The sequence below is a fragment of the Zingiber officinale genome, chromosome 1B (assembly GCF_018446385.1).
Source record: "Zingiber officinale cultivar Zhangliang chromosome 1B, Zo_v1.1, whole genome shotgun sequence".
Lineage (NCBI taxonomy): Eukaryota > Viridiplantae > Streptophyta > Magnoliopsida > Zingiberales > Zingiberaceae > Zingiber > Zingiber officinale.
Window position 1 is genome coordinate 90,194,513 of NC_055986.1, and position 27,235 is coordinate 90,221,747.

The 27,235-nt window shown below is 35.1% G+C and overlaps 4 protein-coding genes and 1 non-coding gene across 6 annotated transcripts; 3 read left to right on the forward strand and 2 right to left on the reverse strand.

Moving 5' to 3' along the window:
- The first annotated feature begins 396 nt into the window (after window positions 1-396).
- On the forward strand, window positions 397-11,971 carry LOC121969469 (casein kinase 1-like protein HD16). Of its 2 annotated transcripts, none has more exons than XM_042519602.1 (17): window positions 397-662; window positions 1,549-2,049; window positions 3,641-3,766; window positions 3,845-3,918; window positions 4,004-4,073; window positions 4,155-4,210; window positions 4,291-4,362; window positions 4,433-4,527; window positions 4,676-4,742; window positions 4,807-4,936; window positions 5,025-5,243; window positions 5,366-5,496; window positions 6,788-6,962; window positions 7,051-7,141; window positions 9,326-9,483; window positions 10,060-10,248; window positions 11,480-11,971. In XM_042519602.1, exons 2-17 carry the CDS (start codon window positions 1,600-1,602, stop codon window positions 11,537-11,539), a joined length of 2,163 nt encoding a protein of 720 aa, XP_042375536.1. In that variant the 5' UTR covers window positions 397-662; window positions 1,549-1,599; the 3' UTR covers window positions 11,540-11,971. The 2 variants fall into 2 exon arrangements, with proteins under 2 accessions (XP_042375536.1, XP_042375544.1); XM_042519610.1 differs by lacking the exon at window positions 397-662 and adding an exon at window positions 713-1,336.
- A 610-nt stretch (window positions 11,972-12,581) lies between these two features.
- LOC121977628 (protein JASON-like) lies at window positions 12,582-15,701 on the forward strand. The gene is made up of 7 exons (XM_042530119.1): window positions 12,582-12,798; window positions 12,899-12,947; window positions 13,049-13,137; window positions 13,284-13,507; window positions 13,602-14,424; window positions 14,512-14,594; window positions 15,462-15,701. Exons 1-7 carry the CDS (start codon window positions 12,685-12,687, stop codon window positions 15,526-15,528), a joined length of 1,449 nt encoding a protein of 482 aa, XP_042386053.1. The 5' UTR covers window positions 12,582-12,684; the 3' UTR covers window positions 15,529-15,701.
- A 1,768-nt stretch (window positions 15,702-17,469) lies between these two features.
- Window positions 17,470-19,315, reverse strand: LOC121969483 (transcription factor JUNGBRUNNEN 1-like). The gene is made up of 3 exons (XM_042519621.1): window positions 18,792-19,315; window positions 18,106-18,395; window positions 17,470-18,009 (listed from the first exon to the last, which is right to left on the reverse strand). Exons 1-3 carry the CDS (start codon window positions 19,000-19,002, stop codon window positions 17,611-17,613), a joined length of 900 nt encoding a protein of 299 aa, XP_042375555.1. The 5' UTR covers window positions 19,003-19,315; the 3' UTR covers window positions 17,470-17,610.
- Window positions 19,316-21,443: 2,128 nt separating this feature from the next.
- Window positions 21,444-21,517, forward strand: TRNAE-UUC. The gene has a single exon. It is a non-coding gene; the product is annotated as a tRNA-Glu (tRNA).
- A 333-nt stretch (window positions 21,518-21,850) lies between these two features.
- LOC121969491 (chromosome partition protein Smc-like) lies at window positions 21,851-25,836 on the reverse strand. Its single transcript, XM_042519632.1, has 5 exons — window positions 25,684-25,836; window positions 25,011-25,239; window positions 24,666-24,893; window positions 22,813-23,105; window positions 21,851-22,393 (listed from the first exon to the last, which is right to left on the reverse strand). Exons 2-5 carry the CDS (start codon window positions 25,122-25,124, stop codon window positions 22,060-22,062), a joined length of 969 nt encoding a protein of 322 aa, XP_042375566.1. The 5' UTR covers window positions 25,125-25,239; window positions 25,684-25,836; the 3' UTR covers window positions 21,851-22,059.
- Between the last annotated feature and the right edge of the window lie 1,399 nt (window positions 25,837-27,235).

Below are 27,235 nucleotides of genomic sequence, written 5' to 3' on the forward strand. Positions count from 1 at the left end.
ATGGTATTTTTTGTAATATTTTTAATAAAAGTTAAGTTTTTAATAAATTTTAGAGATAGTTGGAAATTTACGTTGAATTTGTTAAAATATCAAAAAAAAAACATTTTTAGTGATTACTTACTTTTAATAATATTGATTTTTTTTTAAAATTTGAAGATAAAAATAGTAAATCCAAATTCAACCATATGCTTTTATTTTTATAAAAATGCATATGTTTGTCAGAAAATAAAATAACAATAAATACCCATGCCCTAAAAATTGAATGAAACAAATCAAATCAATCAAGCACAATAGTGACCATCCAACGGTGATAATAAGGGCCACGTAGCCGATGGCCCACCCTATGCATGCATGAATTGTGGGCAGAGCACAAAATAAAATTTCCTCTAAGGAGCTCCACCTCCTCCTCCTCCTCCACCACCACGACCACCACCAACACCACCACCTCCTCCTCCTCCTACATCTCCTCACTCTCTCTTCCGATCTTGTGTTCACTTATCGCGTTCGATCTCTCCTCTCTCTGTGATTCCCTAGGAAACCCTATCATCGGCCTGATACCACCGCGCTTAGCTTCCCCTCGCATACTGTCGCGCAGGTCACTGCCGCCGCCTTGGTCGCCGGAGATACCTGCGCAATCGGGCATGGTGTACAGGATCTCCATAGTAAGATATCCGATCTTTTGTGTTCCATATTCCGATCGCGTCCGCCTACGCATTCCAGCTCGATCTTCCGGTTTTAAGAGAAATGTTTTCGAACTTTTGTATGCGGATTCACGTCGTGTTGCTGAGATTGATGGTTTTGAGTGAGCGGATGTCAGGATTACTTGAAAAAAAATTCCGTTTTTTTTGGGCGCTTCGATGGGATGATGAAGGTTAACTTGGACAGCCGATTGTTTTTTTCCTACATCTTTGTGGTTTCATTAATCTAGAGATGCTTAGTACGGTCCCAAGGTTAGATTTTTTATTGGACGCTCTATTTAGGCTTGATTGAAGGTCCAATCACTTTAGTCTCTGGTGGCTACCGATTTTGGTTGTGGTTGAGCTCTTTAGGGAAAAGGTACATTTTTTTGCTCCAAAATCGGGACATCAGATAATAGAGATACCTCTGCTTTTTCCCCCCCTCCTCCATTTGATTCCTTTTAAAAGGCATATGTTGTAAAAGGAGTCATTTCTAGTCTTACTTCTTTACAAGTCTTAAGCTTGATTCTTCCGTTCGTTGATTTATCCGTCAGAAGAAAATTCCGTCTGATTGTGTTATCATAGCTCAGAGAGAACTATTTGTCTCCCCACTGATTCTTTTTGTGTGATTGCCATGCTACTTCTTTTTGTTGGTGCCAGTATGTCTTTATCAGATTCTCAATAGCTGTTTAACTGTTTTTATAGTCTTGTCTGGGATGTGTTTGTGTTATACCCATTCAATAGACATTGCTTGTTTTCCTTTCTCTTTGTTTTACCCTCTGAGCTGACACAGGTCGTTCTTTTCTTGATAGTTTATATTTATCATGCAATCTAATGTGTAAATTGGTTTTGTATCATGCTCCGGATGAAGAGATCAGGAGTTCCCCAAGCTTAGTGTGAGTTTGACTTGTATGGGGATAGGATGCCTGAGCTGCAAAGTGGAATGCGACAAGGTCGTTTGAGATCAAAGAAACTTGAAGATATTCCAGCTCCATCACAGCTCCGAGCAGAAAGCCCGGTATTGCCGGCCACAAATCGAAGGCGTGGTGTCGCTGGGAGGGGAAGAGCCTCCAAGACTGCAGCAGTAGCTAAAGTGCCTCGACCAGCACCAGGCCGTCGGGCAGTTGGTGGGAGAGGGAGAGGCATCCAGCTGATTGATTTAGACCCTCCTGATCAGCCTTGCGAGATGCTGCCTAGGGCTGCTCTAGGAGGAGTCGTTCAGCCTGTGCCTGGTGTTGCGCAGGATTTCATTTTGAACCAAGAAGCTGAGCGAATTCCTGCAAAACTTGCAGATTTGGCAATGAATGGTGGAAGTGCTGAAAAGGCTATAGGAGTTGAGGATGAAGCTACTACAACTCCTGTCCCTGAACAGGTATGCCTATTTATTTTTTGTTAGTAAATGTTGTGGTGGTTGCATGCTGAATTGCACGGTCTTTTCATACCTTGTCATTCTCGCATATGCTGTCATCTAGTTCTTTTGAACTGCTGGATGTGTGTTTTTTTTTTCTGTATCGAACAACTGCCTAGTGGGATAAGGCTTGGTTGTTGCTGTTGTTGTATTGAACAACTGCCGTACACTAAGTTTGCTAGGGCATATGGTAATCACTTTGTTAGACAATTCATTTCTTGTTTAAATCGGTATACTAAGTAGACAGTTAGTAATTAGCTTTGATGGATGAGGAATTTCTTTATATGTAGCTGTTCCCAACATGCTTCATTATGTGTATGCCAACTCCACAGAGTTGCCTTAAGGCTGCATATTCATGCAAATTTGAATTCAAAAATGTGTTTTGTGTGGTTATTTAGATTTGTAATTTGCTTCATGTATTACTATTTGCACAAAATACATGCTGTTTGCCATGTACATTCATATATTGCCTAATTAAGAATGACCAATATTAATCATATTTGCATATGATTTCCCATTAATATTTTCTGAACTGCCATCGTTATCTTGGTGCACATCATCATGAATCATGATAACACAGTATTCATCACTTAGACTATCCATTCTTCTACATTACTTTTCTTCATATACAAAATCCTATTACTGCTGTTTCTTATCTGAGTTGAAAATCTCATGAAAGTTATTCATAGGAGAAGTTTTCAAAGAAAGATATTTCTGGAATGCCATGATCGTATCAAGCATTTGAAGCTTTCGTGATATCTTCCATAATAATCTTATTAAATAATTTGTTTATGAACAAACTCATGATTTTGACATCACATTTAGATGATTAATGAAAAATCTCTCACAATTTAAAGATATACAATGTTTTTGTGAATAAACCACCAGGATCAATAATTTTACACATTGACCAAAAGGAGCACCATCCAAATGCTACAAAATTCTATAAATGGATTAATTGTGCAACCATAACTTAGATAAGCTATTTATCCATAAAGTGCAGATAATTACATTATACTTTCATGCCAAAAAGATATTATCACCAAACTTATTATTTCAATGATTGTAATGACTAGGACAAGAATAAGCTTAAGCTAACAAAATAACACAAATAATTTCAACATCAAGGAAATGAAACACGGTCTCGTGATTCCTTTAAACTCTGGCTTGGAAAGAAAGCTTCTATTCCAAACAAGCTATATCTTACTCAGAAAAGGCTGCCTTTTTCCCAGTCAGCAGCATCTGGGTCATAAGAAGCAATCTTAGCATCATGTGTGCTTGCCCATTTGTAAATGAAAATGGTGATTGTTTTAATTTAGTCACACATGCTTCTACATCATTCAACCATCAGTAAATGTTAATGCAAGTTGCTTGGAATCACTGCTATATTTTCTTCAAGGTAAAGTGGAATTCTGAAATATGAAAGTCAGATTCATTTAGATTCAGTTGTTTTAGTAGTGATTTTCATCTTAAAAAACGAGCAATAGTCCATTAGCTATTGTTTCTGATTGTCACTTCATGTGATCACTCAGGCTTTGTCATGTATGTTTTACAGGTCCAAGTAGGTAATTCACCTGTATATAAGGTAGAAAGGAAATTGGGGAAAGGAGGCTTTGGCCAAGTGTATGTTGGCCGTAGAGTATCTGGTGGAACGGAACGAATGGGTCCAGATGCTTATGAGGTTTAAGTTATAATCTCTAGTTGATCTTAGTGTAATTTTACATAGTTCAAACAATAAATCTTATGCTTGTTTTTCTAGGTGGCTCTTAAATTCGAACATCGAAGTAGTAAAGGTTGCAACTATGCCCCACCATATGAGTGGCAAGTATACAAGTAAGTGACATCTATTTTTATAATTAACTTACTTGGCATATGTTCATTTTATCAGTCTGTCTAACCTATATATTCATGTCACAAGCACTCTTAATGGGTGCTATGGAATTCCTTGGGTTCACTATAAGGGACGTCAAGGAGATTATTATATTCTGGTGAGTGAAATATATGATTTTCTGTTTGGTGATTGTTCTGTTGATTTTGTTCAAAACTAACTTAAAAATGAAAATTGTCAGGTTATGGATATGCTTGGTCCTAGTCTTTGGGATGTCTGGAATTCTGTTGGTCAAACGTAATAAACATTCTATGCTTTAATGGGTACATCGATGATCTATTGTACTTATGTGATTTACTGACTAGTCTTGTAAACAGAATGACCCCAAATATGACTGCCTGCATAGCTGTGGAGGCCATTTCAATTCTGGAGAAACTTCACTCAGAAGGGTATTTAATTAGCATTTATTCAGTTAGCTTAATGGCCTTACCTTTTAGTATAACTTGATTTCTCTATCAGATTTGTGCATGGAGATATTAAACCAGAGAACTTTTTACTCGGACAGCCAGGAACTGCTGATGAAAAGAAGCTTTTCCTTATTGATCTTGGTTTGGGTATGTCTCGACTTTGGACCCAGAATCATTTTTACAACTATGTTGATACTCAGATTTTTTTAAAATTTTTTTTAGGGGACAATATTAGTTATCTATATATATATATATTTTTCTCATCAATAGTATTGAATATATGTACAATATGCAGCATCAAGATGGAAAGAAACTTCATCTGGCCAGCATGTTGAATATGATCAAAGACCGGATATTTTTAGGTGACTGTTTATCTGTTCTGTTTGAGCTATGGTGTCCCTTGAATTACAAAATTTTTGTTTGCAGGGGAACAATCAGGTACGCAAGCGTACATGCACATTTAGGACGTACAGGTAGTAGGAGGGATGACTTGGAATCATTAGCCTACACATTGATATTTCTCATTAGGGGAAGATTACCTTGGCAAGGTTACCAGGTATAAGAATTTGCACATATTTCAAAATATGGCTTTTATCTTGTCTGGTTTGTTTCCTGTTGTGCTAATGATACTTAGTTTAAGGCAGGGAGATAACAAGAGCTTTCTTGTTTGTAAGAAGAAAATGGGTTCGCCTGCAGAACAACTATGCTGTCTCTGTCCAGCCCCATTCAAACAATTTCTAGAGGCTGTGACAAATATGAAATTCGACGAAGAACCAAATTATTCAAAGCTTATTTCTCTCTTTGATAGTTTGATTAACCCATGCACTTTCTTGAGACCTATCAGGATTGATGGAGCTCTAAAGGTTTCTGGAACTATCCTGACTACTGCTATTTTCCCCTGCTTCTCATCATCATTGTGTTAGCTATTATTTTGTTATGTTACCTTTAAAAATCCTGTGAATTTAGTAATTGTTCAAATATCTAGGTTGGGCAGAAACGAGCTCGATTGCTTGTAAACCTTGAAGAGGATGAGCAACCTAAGAAAAAGTTCCGACTAGGAAGCCCAGCAAGTCAGTGGATTTCTGTTTACAATGCTAGGAGACCCATGAAACAGAGGTAGAGAACAATAATCATAAATTGTTTCTATTTTTGTGCTCTCTTGTCTTTTTCACGCTCTATTGCCGTTTAAATGATGCACCATTGGTACTGTAGTACTGTCCTTGCCATTTCTCTGGAGTGTTTCCCTCCTGGTGGGATGGTGTTTCATTTTATTTTCTAATTTTTCATGATTGTAAATTCATGCTAACTTTTGCTGATTTTCTTTTATTACTTTCTACATTTGAAATGATGAAAAATTATTATATTTCGTTGGCTCTGCTCATGACCTATTCTTTCTCATCATTGTGCAATAATATAAGACTATAAACTGTACAAAACTATGTTCTAAACTTCATGATCATAAGTTTGAAATATCTGCCTTATTTTTATTTTTTAAAAACACAAGGCAGATAATTCAAACTTAAATCACGATCATGTTCCTGATCATAATTTAAATTTGAATTATCTCTCATGCAATTCAAAGTTTTGCCACCCCTAATTACCTGAGTTGTCAAAATTTGGATCAGAAACACTAATTAGCATAACAATATACATTTATTTACTCAGGAAGTTGTTCAGATCTGCTTGTGAAATCCAACGTTGGTACTTGCCGCATCTATTAGCTGGTTTTATGTCAGGGTCACACTTTAACATGTGAAACAGAATTAGTTATTTTATTGGGAGAGAAAAAAGTGTGGAGGAGAAAGGAGAGGACACTGTTTCTATGTGCAGTTATACATAGTATGGCAAACACATTCATGCTCCAGAGAAGTTATGCTTATTTGTTTAGGAATTTCCTAAAAATTGTATAAATGCAAGCTTTGTGTGGTCAGCACACCAATAATAACGAGGGTGAATGTCAAATAACTGGTTTTATCATACAAAAGTTCTGGTGTGAGATTTATCTGAACTGGAGACTCCAAAGCATGATGGATCAGTTTGTCAATGTATCAACCATGTATCATTTAATTCCCAACCCATTGGAGATCGTTCTTATACTAAATGCTTGATTTCCTTATAGCATGCTCATTGTTTTATGATAATGAGAACAAAATGCTTATTTGTGGGTGCAGCCGAGTATGTCACTGAGAGGTAGACTCACCAAATGACCTTGCTAGGCTTGCTTCTGGTGCAAATTTAGTAAAGAAGATAACTAGATCTGAATTGCTGTTTTGGATAGGGAAAGAATACTGGTTGGACAATTGCAGCTGGATTTCTTCACTATATTTAATAATTACTACAACCTTAATTTTCTAAATCTATCATATAATAGTTAATTCAGTCAACCTTCTAATGAATTTCTTTTCAGATACCACTATAATGTAGCAGATGGAAGACTTCAACAACATATAGAAAAGGGAATGGAAGATAATCTATATATCAGTTGTGTGGCATCTTCTGCAAATCTCTGGGCCCTTATTATGGATGCAGGAACAAACTTTTCTTCCCAGGTTTATGAAATATCACCTGTATTCTTGCATAAGGTATTCACAACTAAAATTATGCAAGTCTTTTCTTATTTTAAGTGATGGATTTGAACATTTATGGATCTTGTTTTTCTATTTAATTTAGGAGTGGATTATGGAGCAATGGGAGAAGAATTACTATATAAGTGCGATAGCTGGTACAAACAATGGGAGTTCATTAGTTGTGATGTCCAAAGGTTTGTAGTGAATGTTAGCTTGAAGATGCATGTTTTAACTTGCTCCCTAGAGAATCCAATCCATATAATTATTACTGCCACATGCAAAAACTCATACCTTCCTTTTTAGAGTCAATGGTCAGTGGCAACTGACTTCCATGCAGTTTATCTGCGCTTTAATAGTCACAAGGAATATTTGGCGTGTGAAAGACAAGCAGTGGTTTTTATGTTTATTTTGTTTCATTCAATATTTGGTTCAACTAGTTGACTTGGTTGCCATATCTTTAAGCTGTTAATTTTCTTTTTTACTTGGGCTTTCTGCTTGAAGGATTTTTCAGAATATTCTTTTTATTTTTGCTGCTCAATTTGCGCATTAGTTCATTGGTGTTTCCACGGGCCCCTAATTTTCAACTCTAATCTACTTTGGTCATGGATCTGTGGTGGTTGATTATGCTGTTTTTTGGCTATATGAGATCCACCATATATGGAACTAAATGGAATTCGTGTAGTATGCAAAACCAACTGATAGTTATACAAATAAGACGAACATATTTGATTGTTCAGGGTTTGCCATCTCTTATGTACCAATATTGAATGGGCATCGATTTATTGATGCAAAAATTGAAACTGTATGGGCATATTGTTTACAAGGGATTAAAACAGCAATTTGTACCACACACCTGATATGTGGTATGTTCCTATCTGGCTGGTATGAGCTTGGTCTTATAAACACTTTGTTTCAATTGGTCAATGTTAGGTCCATCAAGTGATACAGGCTTTAACATCCCATGCATACTGACTGATGAACTAGTTGAGAGTCCACTGACTAGTAAGTAGTAACTAGTTAACTGTTAAGCAAAAGGGATAATAAACATGGGCTCACCTGAATATAGACAACCATTTTGGCCGGAATAATCACTTTATCCTTCTGTTATGAACTATGAACTTGATTTTAGATTCCCAAGCAAAAGTTTGCAAGTTTAATCTTGGTTATGATATGAATTATTTAACTTGATAATCATTTTGTTGATGTACTACTGACTATGAAATCATGTACAGTGGATTCTGTAGGAAAACAACCTTGTTTGGTTCATGAAAATTTCTACTTTCTGTTTGCAGTTTTCAGAAAATAAAAAGAACCATAAAAATAGAAACAAAAATGAATATTTATTGCATTAGCCATCCTTAATAATTTAAACCTGCCAAAAATATCAACGTTAAATACTTGTTTTACATTTCCTTTTTAGTTTTTAAGTTTTGTTTTTTAAAATAAAAGAGAAAATTTTCCTAAAAGAAAGGTTTCATTTTTGGCATCTAGAAGATAAGGATTGATTGATATGTTAAGTTGTGTACATGTATATTGTGAAGCACAAGAGGCAAATTCCAAGCCAAAATGGCAAGATATTTGAGGGAGGTTCCTTTAATACTAAGCATGTAAGAGGGACTCACTTAGCAATGTGAGACTGAAGGGAGGAAACTTTGCTCACTTTGACTACATATAAGCACCTTGAAATGCTTTGGCAAGCGTCTAACTATGGGACATTGTTGCCTTATAACACCTTGTTTCTTTAGCAACCATGATTCCCATCAGCCAACTACTTGTCTTTTATCTCAAACAAGATTACATGGTGTAATTTGGCACAGAAGTGAAGTGAACAAGGGGTACAACAAAAATTAGGAGAGCTATTTTTCTTGAAGTAAATATTAGCTTCTTTTATGTTAGATAGGAGAGATCTCAAGAGGCAATAAGGATTATACATTCGCAGTTAATGAAATAATAAGAATTACAATCAGGCTGGTAATTTTTTGAATGATACTGCCACTTTACATGATACGTGGCAGTGATGTGCTAATGATAATTTAGTGGTATGACCCTTCCCGGGACCACGCATTGGCGGGAGCCTTGTGAACCAGGTTGTCTTTTACAAACAAGTATAGCAAAACAGGGCTGATGTTTCAGTCACATGATGGGCTGTTTTTGCTTCACTAATAACATTTGAAGCACATCTTGGTCTTATGGATCTTGCTTATTAGTTCCTGCTTAATATTTCATTAATGTGGATGCTAGATTTACCTTACGCATGCACCTGTCATGTATGATTTTTTACCCTGCCAAATATGCTAAAACAATATACTTTGTTTCACGTTGGAGATCTTTTACTTGGCAATGAGCTGTTTTCTTGCTACGTTTTCTGATTTTTGTAGGAACCACTTATACTCAGCAATCCTATAAAGTTAGTGAATCATTTCCTTTTAAGTGGATCAATAAGAAGTGGAAAGAAGGATTTCATGTTACATCCATGACTACGGCAGGGAGTCGCTGGGGGGTAGTCATGTCAAGGAACTCTGGCTACTCTAACCAGGTATTATCAAATTGTGCCATAAGAAAATCCTTTGTTATTCAAATATTACTGCTTTCTCAACTAAATACATTTCTCATATGCAAAATTGGTTATTTACCTAAAAATCGCTTTATGATTGGTATTTTAACTAGAAGAATACTTTGTCCTCTTTGTGTGCCGAGATGTAAAAGAGAATTGTGTTTTCCTTCCAATTTGTATGCATTTAATGCTGGTCTACTGCTGTTGTTACCATGCTTAATGTAAATAAACTTTTCTTTTAATGTGCTTTAACTCTCTTGTATGCAGTTAATATATATTTATTCTTGGTCTATATATTGATCAAAATTTTCTCAATGCGATTAATTTGAAATTGGAATTTGCTTAGTTTGTTTTTGATAACTTTTGATTTCCTTTCTGTAAGTAATCTGGGGAAAGCATTTTGGTTATTGGCGGCTTTAACTTGCTGCATCTGAATTACTAGGAACTGACCTATCTAGTTGGAGGTGTAATTGACTAAATCGACAAACACATTATTGATATTTGCAAGTTGATTGTGTAAACTGTCATAATTGTTTATGGATTTTCTCTTGTAATCAGGTAGTAGAATTGGATTTCCTTTATCCCAGTGAAGGTATCCATCAAAGATGGGAAAGAGGTTATAGAATAACTTCTACTGCGGCTACTCCTGATCAAGCCGCTTTGATTTTGAGCATACCAAAAAGGAAAATGATGGATGAGACACAGGAAACACTTCGAACTTCTTCCTTCCCAAGCAATCACGTGAAGGTGAATACCCATCATGATTAAGTTTATATAATAACAGATCTAATTTCTATTATGCCCATCATGGTTAAGTTTATATAATAACAGATCTAATTTCTATTATGAATACCTTGTTTGCTTTCTGGATACCTACAATTGTGGAGTCAATAGTAGCACTAAGCGCATGCTTTCATTTGACGAATATTTTTGCACTCATCTACTTTCTTTTTTGATCCATGCTTCTTCAATTCTCACAATACTTGGTCTTAAACTCATTAACTCCCAACTCCCCTAAACTACTACGCATGTGCTTTGTTTGATGTTGTGCTCGGACATAATTTTGTAGTTAGTAATTGCTTGTTTATTGCATTCAGATGGTTTAATATCCTAATCTAGTTATTTTGCCTGTAAAGGTAACTAAGTTATTGTAGCTACAACTCACAATTGAAGAATTAGATATCAGGTTTCAGCCTTTAATTAGTCTGACGTGTTGTTTAGTATAATGTTTCAGATGAATCTGCTATATGACAATTGCTCCATCTGCTCTGAGAATTTTAGCTTCCATACAATGTTTTGAATTTTGATGTCATCTTGCTGGTATCGAGCACAACCGCTTGTGTGACACCACGATGAAAGCCTCCCTTCAAATCTACTCTCTGGCTACTATTTAGACCGGGAATGATAGAGAAGAGTCCGTAGATGTTTGTGGTGGTTGGCAAGGACAACATGCTTCTCCGGTGAACCCCTACCAACCAACCGTGCAGCAACAATTGTTGTCTTCCCTCATCTTCCTACTTCCTCTGCTGCATCTTATTCTCCTCCCTCGGTTGCTAGCGGTGCCAATTTGACATGGTCAAGTCGCTTCCATCATCTCTTGTTAGTTTTTCTTTGCTCCCTCTCCACAATTGTTGCCAGCTTGACACGAATGACCTGTGCTAACTTCTATCATTTGTCGACGGGTTCACATTATTACGAACTCATTTTGACCTGGAATCAACACTGGTTCTCCCATCAAGATGTTAAACCTTGCTATCGTATAGCATTAATTAGTTTTGCTTACCCGAAGTTACATATACCCACCCATCGAGTATGTATAGGTAGAAAATGCTCATGGCACAGTTAATAAACCTAGAACAACTTTGTATGGTGAAAGTGCACTCAGAAACAGTTAGACCATATCACGATACCATATTTTATCATCGGCCCCTATGAAGAAATTTGTTGTGCATTTAAGTACTCTGCATTTTTTTTACAGGAAAAATGGGCAAAAAATCTCTACATTGCTTCCATATGCTTCGGTCGAACAGTGTGCTGATACTTGAGCTGGCCTACACTTCTGAGACTGAAAGGAAGCATATTGAAGTTGCTCTAACTCGAAAAAGTCTTCAGCGAAGTGCATCATACATGTTTTCTGGCGTCGATGTTCATCATGAGTTGAATCAAGAAATGAAACAGGGGCTAGCTGGTATCTTCTCACCCTGTCATCTAATGTGTGTTCTAGAATTCGATTCTGGTAGTGGCTACAGATCCGAAAATACGAAACCTAAATGTTTTGTTGCCTCATCTGTAATGCAACTGAGAACAAAGGTCAGGCTTTCAGTCTATGTGGCACTGGTTCTCACCCAAGTGAAATGGAAAAAAAGAGCTATTTTGGTTTCTGTATTTTCAAGAACATTTTGTTGTTAATAATTAGTGATGGATTACTATTTAAATATGATATGAAATTAATGGTTCCCATTTATTACAAGTCCATGAGTAGTGTATCATTGATATGAAATCAGATGTTTGTCTTGGGCGAATATGAAATCCTTCTGTAGGCATTTTCAATATGAAATCGAAGGGGAGTTTTGGCGCAATGATAAAGTTATTACTTTGTAATCAAAAGGTCACGGGTTCGAATCCTGGAAATAATCTCTTGTAAAAAGCAGGATAAAGTTACGTATAATGGATCTTTTCTTGGTACTTCGTATAATGGGAATTTTATGTACTGGGCTGTCTTATTTTTTTTTACTAACAAGGGATATTGATGGTGGATCATAGCTACAGCAAAAAGATGGATGATCGACATCGAGATAGGGTTTGCGGACCGCACATCTCAATGATAGCAGCGTATCGTATGGCTTTGGCCGTGCGCGAAGAGTGCCTATCATCAGAATAAAACGTAGTATTTTGTATTGAATAAATTTGAAGTATGCCAACTCGGAAGAACCAAACAGATTTGAATTGATAAGGCCTGAACTTGAGCCCAATAACCATATCATCAACAGATTATCGGTCCAATTAAAATTGAGCCCAGTTCTAAACGGTCGTTTTCTTCCCCTTTTTCTCGTCGCCGATTCAAATTTCTGAACGGCAGCCCCGAAATAATTTTCTCCCAACTCGGCAGCTCCTCCTTCTCTACGATTTGGGATCATCAGATCACTCGATCGATCTCCCATTGCTCCCTCTCGATTCACCTTCATGTCGTCCGGAGAAGGGCTTTTGGGTTTCCTCGATGGTATTCTAGGGCGAGTCGGCTGTTTCTTCGGATGCATTCAGTCCAGAAATAATGTCGAAGGAACGAAGAAACGCAAGGTATGGAGGTTCCGATCTTGAGATTAATAGGTGTGTTCATCTTCTTCTTTATTTTATGCACCGATCAATCCGTGAAAATGTTATTTGATGGATAAATCAGGAGCCTTCGGTGTCAAAACGGCAGCTTGGATCCTTTTTCATCAACGAAGGTGCGACCTGTGATCGAATCAAACGTTGCATCAGATTTAAACTCACAGAGTTTCTTACTTGCTTGTTACTAATTTTTTGGAGAATTTCTCCCAATTTGTAGAGGCTGATTCTCTACCTGATGGAGTAGTTTGTCCAATCGCAAGCGACACCTTTGCAACTGATAGCTTATATAAGGAACTCAAGCGGGAGGTATTCCTGATTTCTTTTGCTGCCGAGTATTTTTTTAATCAGTTGTTCATGAAGCGTATTCACTTATATGAGTGATTGAATGCCATTGATGAACTAAAATTCTAATTCCGTGTCATGTCTACATGTAATAATTGAAAATTGTACAGGTTGAGATTCTGAAAGCTTGTGGTGCTCTCCTACAAACTCCTGTAGAAATTCGAAAAGCTTCAGGGAAAGTAACACTGCAAGATCCTGATAAGCTTGAAGGCACATCTTCCAGTTACATTTTAAGGTTTTCTGGTATTTCTAAGAAGATTCTGTGGGATGAAAAGCATGAGATTTCGAGTATCCCACTACAGGTGCAAAACAATGATGGTATTTCACATGAGAGGTAACTTTGATTTCAGTTGAATGAATATTAATTCCACAACAGACTGTTTTTACTAGGACAAATATCTGACTTTTTTCATAATTGGTTTGTACAGTAGCTGCCTATTGGACAATCAACAGAGTCCACAGCACAATGACAGTCTTTTACCATCAGTTAATTCAAGCAGCTCAGTGCTTCTTGAAGGTGTACATGAATATTGTACTGAATTGGTGGTGGAAACTCATACTCCTGATACTTCTCCCTCTAAACATGAATCTCATCTCCAGTTATTTTCTTCTAAAGTTTCTCCTTTTGCAACTCCATTTAGAGTGACTGATGAGATGGAGACACCAGCAACTATTTACCCATCCAATCTGGAGCACATTAGAACAGGGAAGGGCCCCAGGATTAGGAATCAGTATGTGTATCCAGTTCCCATCGTGGAAAATCATTCACAGTGGAAAGTCTTGAATGAAGATTTCCCTGAATTATTTCAATCACATTACAGTTTCAATCCTGATGCTGGAGAGAAGGAACAACAAATGTCTGCATCACAGCCTGAGGGTTCTGAATTATCTCTCAGAACCAGATTCTCTTCTCCAAGAAGTGAAAAACAGAAAGATGAGGTAGTCTATACAGATAAATATACTACTGGAAAGATATTGAGCACATTAGAAACACCTTCCAGTAACACAGATATGAAACTAGTTAGCCCACAGTACTCAGAAGTAGTGGCTAGCTTGTCTCGATGGTTGAAACCTCCAATGACAAGGGATGACTCACACAATAAAAAATCTTCCACAGCAAAGAGTTCTGATGATAGCAGGCCTATTCTAGGCATGGTTGCTGTGCATTGGAAAGATGACGAGCCTGAACATACATTATATAAAAGGTGGGATGGAAATGGTATTCCAAACTCAACAAATAAATACAAGGAGGTAATGTTAATGAGTTCAGTTTACAACTATTGCTCAGAATTCATTGATTATTTTCCTTTTGTTTCTGAGGATCTTTCCATGTTTCAGGATCAGAGAGTCAACTGGCATTCAACACCATTTGCAGAGAGACTAGAGAAGGCATTGTCTGATGAAAGTTTCGTATCACAAAGGTCTTATACTGTTGGTTATAGTTCTGTAACTATGGTGCTTATGTTTCATACATCAGGGGCTGTGCAATTTCTTGTTTAGTTTTCAAAGAATAACTCATTCAGTCATCCATTGTTTCACTTGCCTAACAGTCTCATCCTATCAAAAGCCTTCAGGATTGCTAAAACTCTTGGTTCAATCATTTTTTTTCCCAGGGAACTATAATCTTTATCAGTGGTTTTAAAGTGGCTGCTTGTGTCGTGCCTGTCTAGGCAGATTATGAAGATGACTATATAGCGGCTGCATATGCCCATACATACTACATGCACAATTGAAAAAGAATTTGGTCGACTTGATTCAGTTTATACATAATCAAATTAACTTAAAACCACAAGTTACATTGTCTGGGTAGTGTGTATATATAAATAATATTATGTTATATTTCATTTGTCTTTGGAATGTATGATTTGCACGACTTTTTTTTATGTGAAAATAAATTTAATGTGTCGATGAATATTTATTATATGTATGTTGGTCATTTTCAATCTTTAAATTTTAAATGTTGGTTGCATTACTTGCATCTCTCTTGATGCATATACGTCTATGCAATAGATCATGGCATTTCGTCTGCAAACTTTAAGATGATTATGCTCTCAGAAATTATACAACATCTCATGCTTATTCATGTACATGTAAGTGTTACTAGGTTATCTTGCAATACAACAGAATACATCAAACTTATTCAAATGCATTGTGAATATTCTTCTTGTAAGCCAGCAGCAGGAACAAATTTTATTTTATTTCTCCAATAATTCTTTTTGGCAAAACTCAATCTCATTGTTAATTCCCTATATTTTTTATGCTGCTGATGATTTGTTTCTTAATACTAGGAAACACATCTATGGAAAGAAAATGGAGTTGGGTGATGAAGATCTGAGTGACACGGCAACATCTTAAAACAGACCCTGAAGGTTAATTTTTCTCACTTGGTGAAGGTAATAGCTAACTAAATTAGTGAAAACTTTGAAGGTTGTTGTCAAATTCATGCATTCAATCTCTGCCTTCATAAAATAGGGATTTCCTTCCATATATATTATCAAAAATTATAAATGAAAAAAAGTGTCACACTAGATGGATTTTAAAAGAGGAATTTATTTTTTGTGATCTTATGCTACATCTTACTATTGATTTCTTTACCAACATTGCATTTTGGTAGTTGTTTGGATAAACAAAACAACAGCTGCAGAACTGAGATTGTGCCTATGTCATCGAGACAATACTATACTATCCTTTTGTCTTAATGATCAATTACTGAACTACAATGAGCATCAGTGTTATTGCATATAAATATTTCTTAAATATGAGGATACTAATAGTGTATATACTTGGAGGAAAACAAAACGAGATAAATGAAATAGCTTAAATCAAATGTATTATAGGGAAAGGATGTTCTTTGTTTACCATCCACTTCCAATTTTAATTAATTAATGCAGTAGAACTTTGCATATCCTTTAAAATTTATATCTACCACAATATATTCTTCTTGTTTTAAATATAATATGTGTTGAATTTTCATATTTGGAATGTTAAAATGATGATATGTTGCTAAGGTGACATTATACAGCATCAACAAACAATTAGAATCCCACAAAGACAATCTTCTCTATAGATTAGATTTCTTCTTGAGTTTGATTAACCAAAAGATCCACTCTTAAATTTCCAAATTTTATTCAATGATATTTATGTTTTAAATAAAAATTATAGTTTACTATATATGAATTTTTTGAATATTATGGCAGGTATAATAAAATCACCAAAAAATAAGATAAGATAAATTAAGATTTAATTTTTTTTACATAGAATAGGAATTATAATTTATTATTAACATTGATAGTTTCATGGGTATACAATATAATTCATTATGTGAGTCACATAGGTTTAACGACCCTTAAATACATGGATCACATAGGTTTAACTCACATTAACATGTTTGAACATGACTCTTGCTACTTTAATACATTTGCACACTACACGTTTTCAGTCATTTGAACATTAAACATGGCCGGTTAGGCACGAAACATGATATCTCTAAGCATTTGTTTTTTTTTTTTTTTCATTTTAGCTGATTATTTTTTTAATACAAATTGTGTTACATGACCTATTTATATTTATGAGCAGTCAATTTACGTAAAGCAGTGTCACATTCAACGTATAAACTTTGCCTTGCTGGGGAGAAATAATGGCCGAGGGTATTTTGGTAAAACTGCATGAATAGACTTTTTTTAAGGAAAATCCAAAAAAACAGTAGCATGAGAAAACCATTCTACTGCCACGTCACCACTATTACTTTTTAATTAATTTAATGCTCTTTTCCACCTTCTAGAATTGCAATTTTCTCCTATCAACAAGAAATTTATAATTTTAAGATAGAGCTTTGAATTTTTTTCATATTTGTTCCAGTCAACTTGTGGAAACCAACTGTTTTCTTTCTTATTTTTTTCCACAATGCAACAATAGGACTTACTTTATTACTTTGCATGACCATATAATGACACAAGCAGCATCCTGATGGGTAAAATATTAGGAAAAATTTCAAAATTTGACCAGTGAAATAGAAAGCATGAAATTTGTCCTATTTGTAAATTTGTCAACTTGGTCGAACGGCCCGGTTGTCAACTTGATCCGATCCAAATGCATATGGAATCTGATCCACTATTTTGGATACTGTTATTAATATTAGTTTTTAATTGTGTGCCTTATCAAGTTTTTTTTACCAATAGAATGATTGCATCAATCATTAACCCAATGGAAAAGCTTGTATGGCAATTCTAAGAGATGATTAGAATAAACAGAATTGTAGATGATATATGGCGGAAAGTAACAGATGAAAACACTTGATTATTCTCATTCAATCATATGCTACTATGTGTGTTTATTAGAAAAGACCTTCAACATTAAGTAGAATTCTCTTTACAGTAAGTATTACCCGAAGATTGCACATATATAAAAAACAATGTTTCATAATGTTTTTATCGGCAACTATATACAATAAGAGGCGACATTTTGATTAGTCAAGAACTCCACAATCCTTCCGAGTTCATCCCAATTTCCATCTTTTAAGTCATAGTCATTCACGTTAGGGTTTACCTCTACCTTGGATTGAGGTGCTACAATGTGAGTTTTCGTCGAAGAGTTCCATTGCCTTTGGTTTGCATTTATTTGGCGGTCATTCTCTTCAGTGCTGCCTTTCCTTGGATCTCCATGGGAATAGCTTGAAGGGATTAGGTAATTGCATTCATTTTGACTAATTGATTCAAGCCTACAATTAGTTTTCGAACTAGAGTCCGGAGAGATAGATTTGATGTTGTCTATTGCTCTCCAATTGTTTCTTTTATAAGACACATTCCTCTTGAAAATTCTACATATCGTCCAAACTTCCTGCATCAAGTCATAAACACAAGTGGTTAACGATCATTATATGTGATGTCGAAGAGATCATTGCGTAAATTAAAAAAAGGAAGACATTAATCTCACCGCTTCTTGCGTGGTGACATCAGTATTAGCATTGTCCTTGCAAGGATGACGGAATTCATGCATCATCCAGTCGGTCTTGGTTCCTTTGCCTGCGCTTCCCTTGTAGTACACGAGAGACTTCTTTAGACCGATGCAATCATCGGCATTGCTCGATGAATATATCGGTCTATCGATACCAGTGGCCTTCCAAAACCCAGATCCAGTGACCCTATTAGGCCTTATGCTGTTCCTATATTTCCTACCCCTCAAGCAAAAGAAGTACCATTCTTGTTCTCCAGTAGATACAAATTCTAAAAGGTTAAATATTGCCATGTCAATAGTAGTAAACATGTGGGCATTTTATAAATTGAAAGGCGTAACTTGAAGATGAAGACTTAGAAAATCCATTATCTCGTGATTTTTATTTAGAATTAATTGTATGTTGTTATTTTTTTTTCAATATTAGTTAATCACTTTGGAAAGCTTGATATGTATTTTATGACTTTATTTTTCTTGTAATTTTTCTTTAATATATGAACTTCTAACACAACTAACATAATTAGGTTTTGGAGAGCTAGAAATCATATAGAAACCCAAATTAAAGTAAATGAAAAACACAAAAGGACATACGTTATTGAATATGTATATATATAAACTATGCATAAATATGAAGAAATAAAATTAAGGATCGAGTTGAGCTTAATTACTTGGAAGCTCCCAAGGATCATGCTTGTAGATATTTATCTCCTTGATGATCTCTATGCTGAATCTCTTCCTCTCCACTTTCCTCCGCAAGTAAAACCCTACTAGCTCTTCATCTGTGGGGTGAAATCGGAATCCTGGGAGAACCACATCTCTTTCTTGATCCATAACTTGCAGCTCTACTTCTTCTCTCTTCTTGGCCTCTTCCTCCTCCATGATCGAGCACTTTTAAATCCTCCGAGTCCTCCCTTTTCTAACCTCTCAATGCACTTTTATGCCATTAAGCACATTCATTCTCTTACCTATGAATTGAATGTGAAGGCACAAGGAACACAAAATGCCATATATATGGTGGTAGCTCTACTTAATGGTTAACCTTAAGTCAAGTCTTCATCTTTGACCTATCCCTCCCTTATATTTCTTCCTTGTCGACTTCTCCCACCATGAAGAAGCCCTCCCTTTCTAAGGTTTAATCCAATGAATCACTTCATCAAACTAACACTTCGGTGAACAAAGTCTCTATATAGAACTAGAGGATCCTTCTAATTAATCTATAGAAATCCCTTAATAATTGTGGAATATGACTTTGGTTCAACTTCAACCATACGTGGTTTCACTTAAAGTCCTTTATATTAACAATAAAGAGATAGAATTGTAACATACTTTTCCATTGATGATATCTTTAATTTTCTTGTGATATTATTTTTATGCCCATAATTAATTCCTAGTTAGAAGATCTCGTTCAAAGATCTTAATTGTCTCTTGGGGAATAAGTTATGGGGCATAAAGTCACCAACTCCCTTAAAATTTACATTAACAAAGTCTTTTTTTTTAAAAAAAAAAATAAACTAGATATTTATGAGGAAAATGATATATAGATTAGTAAAGATGATTATTATATCCATTTCAAATTTATCTCATAGGTTATTTTTAAATTATGTAAAGAAAGATAAATTACGAGATCAATTTATAACCTATGGCTAAATGACTAGAAAATAAAAGTTTTTTCTGTTTTTTTAAAGGATATGCACCTAGTAAAAATTGATCTACACGCTCTTTAATTTACTGGACACTCCGTCACAACCAAAGTTTAACCAGGCATGAGCAATTAACGAGGAATTTTATATTACATGTAGAATTCAAGGTGGTACTAAGAGAATTTTCTATTTTCCTATTTTTTTCTCATGACATGTGGAATAATATTTTATTTGTGTTGACGTGGAGATGCATGCACTAGAAGGAATATTTAAAAATTCAAAAAATGAAGAAAAAAAAAATCATTTTTTTGAGGTGTATTGTAGAATTTAGCTATGAGAATGATGGGGAATCTAGTTGCAACTAGAAGCTGACAGTTGACCAAAATCTAAGGACCACGTCCAACCAAACTAGCTATTAAATTTAAGTTATCTTCATATTTATGATCAAGTTTTGAGGATGAAAAATATTCTCACGGTAAGAAAATCTTCTATTAAGGACGGGATTTTAATTTCATTATTAATTAGCGATGAAATTATAATTCTATCATTAATTAGGGGTCAAAATAAAAAAAAATCATTATATTATTCTTGATTTTAATTATTTTAAAACTTGAAATATAAGTTAGAATTGTGAAATTACATGAAATATAATCTAATAAATAAATTAGATATCCCAAAGGATACAATGCTAAAACATTTAAGAAAATAAATAAAAAGAGTAGAATTTTAGAAAATAAATAAGTGGATTAGAATTTTAATTTCATTTAGTCATACACGTGTTATATGTGTTATCAAAATATTTATAAAAATTTCTCCATTCGTGGTATTATCAATCTTAAGATGTGAAACAAAAAAAAGAATTATGATAATACATATTTTTTATATAAAATATCCAGAAAATATTACTAATAAATTTTAAAATTATTTTCATGAAAAAATAATAATAGCATAATTTTATTTTAAGTTTCATCAAAATTAATTATTAAAAGGTCTAAATTTTTAATAAAACAGTCAAATAAAGATGAATATTCGACTAATGAATGTGTTCAAGCTGTCCTTATGTATTATATAGATGAATCAGGAGAAAAATCTTCCACCTTCGGCATTAAATGGATTAAACTCGGATACATTAATTATTAAAAAAATAAATAAATTGGATCAATTTAGATTTCTTCTAAGAATAAAAATAAATTAGATGCCTCATGAGTGTAATGCAGTGACAATCACACGAATAAATAAGAAGTTTCTTCGGTAGGTAAACTAGGAGAAAATTGTCTACTTCCAGAAGGTTCCAGAATTTATGGAAGAGATATTAGTGGAAGAAATTGAAATATTTAATTTTTATCTGTAAAGTATCCTGAATTAATTTACTATACATGTAAATTGATCTGTAAATTAGTTTACAAAAATGAAATTCTAAATTTATAAAACACTGAGGTACGAGTAATTCTTGTTTATTTTTTTTTGAATATCTTAAATATTAAAAAAACGTTTAAAATATGTTTTAATTCAGTAACATGATTACATGAAAAAAAAAAAAATACAATAGGACATGATTTGGTACATGCCCTTAAAAAAATGTAAATTTTGGCAATCTATAAAAATGATTTTTATGTTTTAAAAAGATTCATCGTGAAAATTATAATATATAATAATTTAATTTACCGAATTTGATAGAATTCCATTGTCGTCTAGTCCGGTTAGGATATCTGGCTTTCACCCAGGCGACCCGGGTTCAAATCCCGGCAATGGAAATTGTTTTTGGTTAAAAAATTATTATCCTTTAGGTTTTAGTTAATAATTTATTTATCAAAATTATTTTTATAAGAAAAGATAGATTGTATTATTTTTTTTTACTAACTATGAAATAATTAACTTTTGATTATTTCCAATAAAAGTTATTTTTAATTTAGGTTTAGGATTTAACTACAATTTCATACTACATCAAAAATTGAAAAACTTAATTTTGTGTGACCAATTAATGTATCTTTTCTTTCATTCTAACTTCCGGTAGTTGGGTATCATAATGGAAATTATTAATACACTAATATTGGAGATTAGTAAATGAGAGGACCATTAGGGAGTTCTTAGAAAATAACGAAATGTTCCTCCCACCATAATTAACTGACCACCAAATTACTTATTAACTACACATGACAAGCTAAAAGCTTCACCAAATTGTGATTTCTCTATACAAAACATATAATTTATCATATTTTTATGCGCAGCTCTCAACCTCTAAGCTCAAATTAGAAGACTATTTTTCTTTTCCCACTTGTCCATGGTTAACACTTGATCAAGGTTGAGTATCATTGTTGCGAGTGGTATCGACAGAAATATCCAGGCTGTTTCCTTCTGCTTCAGGAGAAATCTCGCGCACATCGGCTATTCTTGCAGCTGAAGACTGGAAATTATCCCAGTTGGCATCACCAACAGAGTGGATATCGACTCCATCAACTCCAAGTTGTATTTCACTCTCGGAAGAAGCTGGAAGTGGCCTGGGATCATTTAAGCAAGCTTTATCGACATCATCTTCCAATAAGTCGACATGCTTTGTCATTGGAAGAGTATCATCGGGGGTGGAGTGCGCCTCCGATCTCTCTTCAAAAGCCTGCTTTGTGTTACCGAATCTGTAGAGGAAAAGAAACAAATCAAAGTTTTGCTATCAGCTTACAGACACTAACACTTTGTGATCATAAGCAAACTGTAAATTAATTATGTTGGATAGAAACAAGTGGTTCCGTAATCATCCAAGCACATAACCAAGAATCAGTTAATATAGTTAGTAGCTCATAATAATCGGAATTTATTAGTGACAGAAGTAAAAAAAAATTCATTAGAATGCTTTAGTTATATAACTCCCACAAAATGAAAACAAAATGTATTGCAAAAAAAAAGATATTTGATAACTCTTCTGGCTAATCTGTGTTACTTGATCCTTAGTGAAAGTCTATCTATTCGCGGTGGCAGAACTTTACCCAAGACAATTGATCATCAGATTTATGGATAACCTGAAATACTACCAAAGAATAAAACAATGACATAATACCTCTGTACTTGTGATTGCAACTTATGAACAAGAGCCAGGAGATCCTCTTTTTCTTTTATGGCTGCTAATGATTTCTCTACAGCATCCTTTACTCTGGCCTCAGAGTCCACCTCAGTTATTCTGGCTCTTTCTTCAGCTCTCACAACAGCTGCTTCTAGTACCACGGCTCGTTCCCTAGCTTTTGCAAGCTCAGAGCGCCACATGTGTGCCTCCTGAAGTGCAGAGTCTCTCTGCTTTAGTAACAGCTCTTGTTCCATTGTAAGGTTCTTAACCTTTTCTTCAGATTCTCTCAACTGCAAAAGTACACATCATGACAAAGAACGCATAAATAGAAGAGAGAATACAAAGAAATCAGCAACACGGCTCTTATGCCTAAGGTTGGTATTCATATCAACAATATTACTGACACACCATATCGCAATTTGACTTTAAGGTGATCCTTTCTTCAAACCATAGTGGTAGTTCTTTCCTCTCTGTCCACTCAAATCTGCCAATGTAATTTATGTCTTCAAGGATAAAAAACCAGGATCGTGCACTTAGTTTATTTGCTTTTAAACTAATAAATCACTGCTTATGCAGTGAATTATTTTCCTAATGGCTGTGGTCACCACCTTTTTAAATTTCATAAAAAGGCTATTTTGGCCACACTAAGACCAAAATCTGCATATGTGTGTGAGAGAAACAGATGATCATAACAAAAGACCATGTCCATTGCACTTGTCACTGTTTTGAGAGGTATTGGAGGTTGATTAATGTGCTATGCAAAGGTTCAAGGGTTGAGCTCACTGGTTGTGCAATGACAGCCCGCCCCTGTACTGGGATGTTGGAAAAAAACCCTTGCCTCGAGGAAAGTTAATCTAAGATTTCAAACAATTTTTTTTTTCACTTTTTTTTGTTCATTTTGTTTATCTGCTCTTGTTTTTTCTGTAATTTTTGCTTCTGAAACTATATAAGTTGATGCGTGTTGCTAACAACCAAGACAAACATTAAATCCTCAGCCCTCAGCATACAAGTTATACCAGGTCTTAACAGTCAATGGTACCATGATTGTAACACTTCAAACTAAATTAGAGTCACAATATTCTCCCCTACTTAAGGCTTCTCATTATTTTTAAGATCCAGATAGTTAGTTGCGAGTTAGGGCTATTGTAGTACTACACCATGTCATTTTCCATTGGCCCACTCAGAAAGCCTTTGAGTAGGTCTGTTATACCATTTGTCACAACATAAATGGCAGCTCCTGCCAATGCGGGGGAAGGGTGATCTTTTGTCATAACATATTCAAATTAAAATGTTGATCCATTATTTTCATAGGCTTAAATAACATGGCCCAAAAAGCCCTAGACTAGACTTGGCCAAATAAACTTAGATCAAGTGAAGCAAAATTCAGATATGGGATTAAATTGGAGTGTCAATGTTGTATTAACTACTACCACATTGAAAGCTGAGGAAGAATCATTCTTTTTTTTTTTTTTTTTGCAAGCACGAGCTAATCAGATGCTGGAAGGCCATTTACAATAAAATGATTTGATCTGTGTTTCCTTGTTGCCTGTAGAATATAAACCATATATTCAATCAAGACAATAAACTAAAAAAAAAAATGGTGGTACAGTATGATAAGGATTGACACTCGGAGTTAACATTCTAGGAAGAAAAATCTTAAGATTTATCTATCTAGGTATCAGATAGTGATCCAGTTCTTATTCAAATCAGAATTTTATTACCACAATTTAAGAATTTGGTTTATTAATTGCATCATTCATACCACTAACCATTCAGTTTACCTCTTGTAGAAAATAAATAAACAATATATATTAAAATTTTCTCTCAATTCATGAAATTGAAGGCATCACCTTAAGCAGGAAATTTTCGTGGTGCTTCTCTGCATCCTTCCTTAGACGCTCGATTTCTGCACATGCAAGTCTTCTCTCCTCATTCATTGCATGAGCTGCAGAAGCAGCTGCTTCAGCAGCCTCCGCTGTCTCCAATAGTTTATCTGTTATATCTTTTATCGTGGAATCACGAGCACGAATATCCTTAGCTAACTGATGTAGTTCTTCATCTTTAACTCTAAGAGTTTCCTGTGCCATGGAACACAAATAACCAAACATAAATAAACTGAGTGTTTGAAAATGCTAAAACTTAATGCATGTATACAAAATTCTAAATTCCTCATATCTGAAAATATTAGAAGATACCTTCATAATAGTCAAATCATCTAATTGACCATCACTTGGCTTAGTAGCCAACGAACCCAGAGCAGTTCGCAGGGAGATCTTCATGGCTGCTTCAATTTCTTTTGAGGCCTCCATTGCAGTTGAGTTAGCAGCTGCAACAACTGTAGCAACTGTTCCTAATTGTGCAGATCCACTGCCACTCAAGTTATTAACTGCTTCCCTATGAGCACGCAGTACCAACTGTGTGGCACTGATATTGAACAATACATAAGAGTGTGAATCAGTGGCTAAGACAAACCAAATATTTAAACTAAGAGAGAATATTAAAAAATTGTGTATAACAATAATAAATGATATGACCACGAACTGCCATTTACTATTAGCTAAAAGGTTTGTAAAGACTGGCAAGCAGTAGTGGCAGAGAAATTGCAACACGTGTTAAGAGAGTGATGGATTTAAAGTGACCAATAAAGGATGGTGCATACACACTAGGAGTTTCACATCAGGCAGAAAACCATATGCTAGTGACCAATAAAGAGCGGTGCATACATACTAGGTATTTCAGATCACATAGATAAAATATCAGAACTTGGAGTTAGGACTGTCACTTGAGAAATTATGCTTGAATACCTAAAAATATGCTGGCATGTTTAAGAATTATACCAATAAAAAGCTTTGAGGTCAACAAGCTTACTGTAAAGTGGATACCCAGGCTTTAGCAGCACCAGGAGTCTCTGCACAGAAGAAATACTCCTTTTTCTGTGGTGTTCCAATATCTGTTATGTTAGTTGAGGAACTCGATTTGTTTCACTACCTTCAACAAGAAAGAACTGGATATTTTGTCTAAAAGTCCAAATACCTACAATTGTGGAGTCAATAGTAGCACTAAGCGCGTGCTTTCATTTGACGAATATTTTTGCACTCATCTACTTTCTTTTTTGATCCATGCTTCTTCAATTCTCACAATACTTGGTCTTAAACTCATTAACTCCCAACTCCCCTAAACTACTACGCATGTGCTTTGTTTGATGTTGTGCTCGGACATAATTTTGTAGTTAGTAATTGCTTGTTTATTGCATTCAGATGGTTTAATATCCTAATCTAGTTATTTTGCCTGTAAAGGTAACTAAGTTATTGTAGCTACAACTCACAATTGAAGAATTAGATATCAGGTTTCAGCCTTTAATTAGTCTGACGTGTTGTTTAGTATAATGTTTCAGATGAATCTGCTATATGACAATTGCTCCATCTGCTCTGAGAATTTTAGCTTCCATACAATGTTTTGAATTTTGATGTCATCTTGCTGGTATCGAGCACAACCGCTTGTGTGCCACCCCGATGAAAGCCTCCCTTCAAATCTACTCTCTGGCTACTCTTTAGACGGGAATGATGAGAAGAGTCCTTAGATGTTTGTGGTGGTTGGCAAGGACAACATGCTTCTCCGGTGAACCCCTACCAACCAACCGTGCAGCAACAATTGTTGTCTTCCCTCATCTTCCTACTTCCTCTGCTGCATCTTATTCTCCTCCCTCGGTTGCTAGCGGTGCCAATTTGACATGGTCAAGTCGCTTCCATCATCTCTTGTTAGTTTTTCTTTGCTCCCTCTCCACAATTGTTGCCAGCTTGACACGAATGACCTGTGCTAACTTCTATCATTTGTCAGCGGGTTCACATTATTACGAACTCATTTTGACCTGGAATCAACACTGGTTCTCCCATCAAGATGTTAAACCTTGCTATCGTATAGCATTAATTAGTTTTGCTTACCCGAAGTTACATATACCCACCCATCGAGTAAAAGCACCATTCACAGAATCTGACTGTTAAAAATTTGTGTATAGGTAGAAAATGCTCATGGCACAGTTAATAAACCTAGAACAACTTTGTATGGTGAAAGTGCACTCAGAAACAGTTAGACCATATCACGATACCATATTTTATCATCGGCCCCTATGAAGAAATTTGTTGTGCATTTAAGTACTCTGCATTTTTTTTACAGGAAAAATGGGCAAAAAATCTCTACATTGCTTCCATATGCTTCGGTCGAACAGTGTGCTGATACTTGAGCTGGCCTACACTTCTGAGACTGAAAGGAAGCATATTGAAGTTGCTCTAACTCGAAAAAGTCTTCAGCGAAGTGCATCATACATGTTTTCTGGCGTCGATGTTCATCATGAGTTGAATCAAGAAATGAAACAGGGGCTAGCTGGTATCTTCTCACCCTGTCATCTAATGTGTGTTCTAGA

What these genes read in the sequence shown, in the direction of transcription:
- LOC121969483 (XM_042519621.1), bottom strand. Translation starts at nt 19,002, where the DNA reads ATGGAGGAGGAAGAGGCCAAGAAGAGAGAAGAAGTAGAGCTGCAAGTT. An exon ending in TGATCCTTGGGAGCTTCCAA is followed by an intron (nt 18,396 to 18,791) that starts GTAATTAAGCTC and finishes TTAACCTTTTAG; the next exon opens with AATTTGTATCTACTGGAGAA. An exon ending in ATGTCACCACGCAAGAAGCG is followed by an intron (nt 18,010 to 18,105) that starts GTGAGATTAATG and finishes GACTTGATGCAG; the next exon opens with GAAGTTTGGACGATATGTAG.
- LOC121969491 (XM_042519632.1), bottom strand. Translation starts at nt 25,124, where the DNA reads ATGGAGGCCTCAAAAGAAATTGAAGCAGCCATGAAGATCTCCCTGCGA. An exon ending in ATGATTTGACTATTATGAAG is followed by an intron (nt 24,894 to 25,010) that starts GTATCTTCTAAT and finishes TCCATGGCACAG; the next exon opens with GAAACTCTTAGAGTTAAAGA. An exon ending in ACGAAAATTTCCTGCTTAAG is followed by an intron (nt 23,106 to 24,665) that starts GTGATGCCTTCA and finishes GTACTTTTGCAG; the next exon opens with TTGAGAGAATCTGAAGAAAA.
- LOC121977628 (XM_042530119.1), top strand. Translation starts at nt 12,685, where the DNA reads ATGTCGTCCGGAGAAGGGCTTTTGGGTTTCCTCGATGGTATTCTAGGG. An exon ending in AAGGAACGAAGAAACGCAAG is followed by an intron (nt 12,799 to 12,898) that starts GTATGGAGGTTC and finishes TGGATAAATCAG; the next exon opens with GAGCCTTCGGTGTCAAAACG. An exon ending in GATGGTATTTCACATGAGAG is followed by an intron (nt 13,508 to 13,601) that starts GTAACTTTGATT and finishes TGGTTTGTACAG; the next exon opens with TAGCTGCCTATTGGACAATC.
- LOC121969469 (XM_042519602.1), top strand. Translation starts at nt 1,600, where the DNA reads ATGCCTGAGCTGCAAAGTGGAATGCGACAAGGTCGTTTGAGATCAAAG. An exon ending in TATGAGTGGCAAGTATACAA is followed by an intron (nt 3,919 to 4,003) that starts GTAAGTGACATC and finishes TCATGTCACAAG; the next exon opens with CACTCTTAATGGGTGCTATG. An exon ending in ATTAGTTGTGATGTCCAAAG is followed by an intron (nt 7,142 to 9,325) that starts GTTTGTAGTGAA and finishes TGATTTTTGTAG; the next exon opens with GAACCACTTATACTCAGCAA.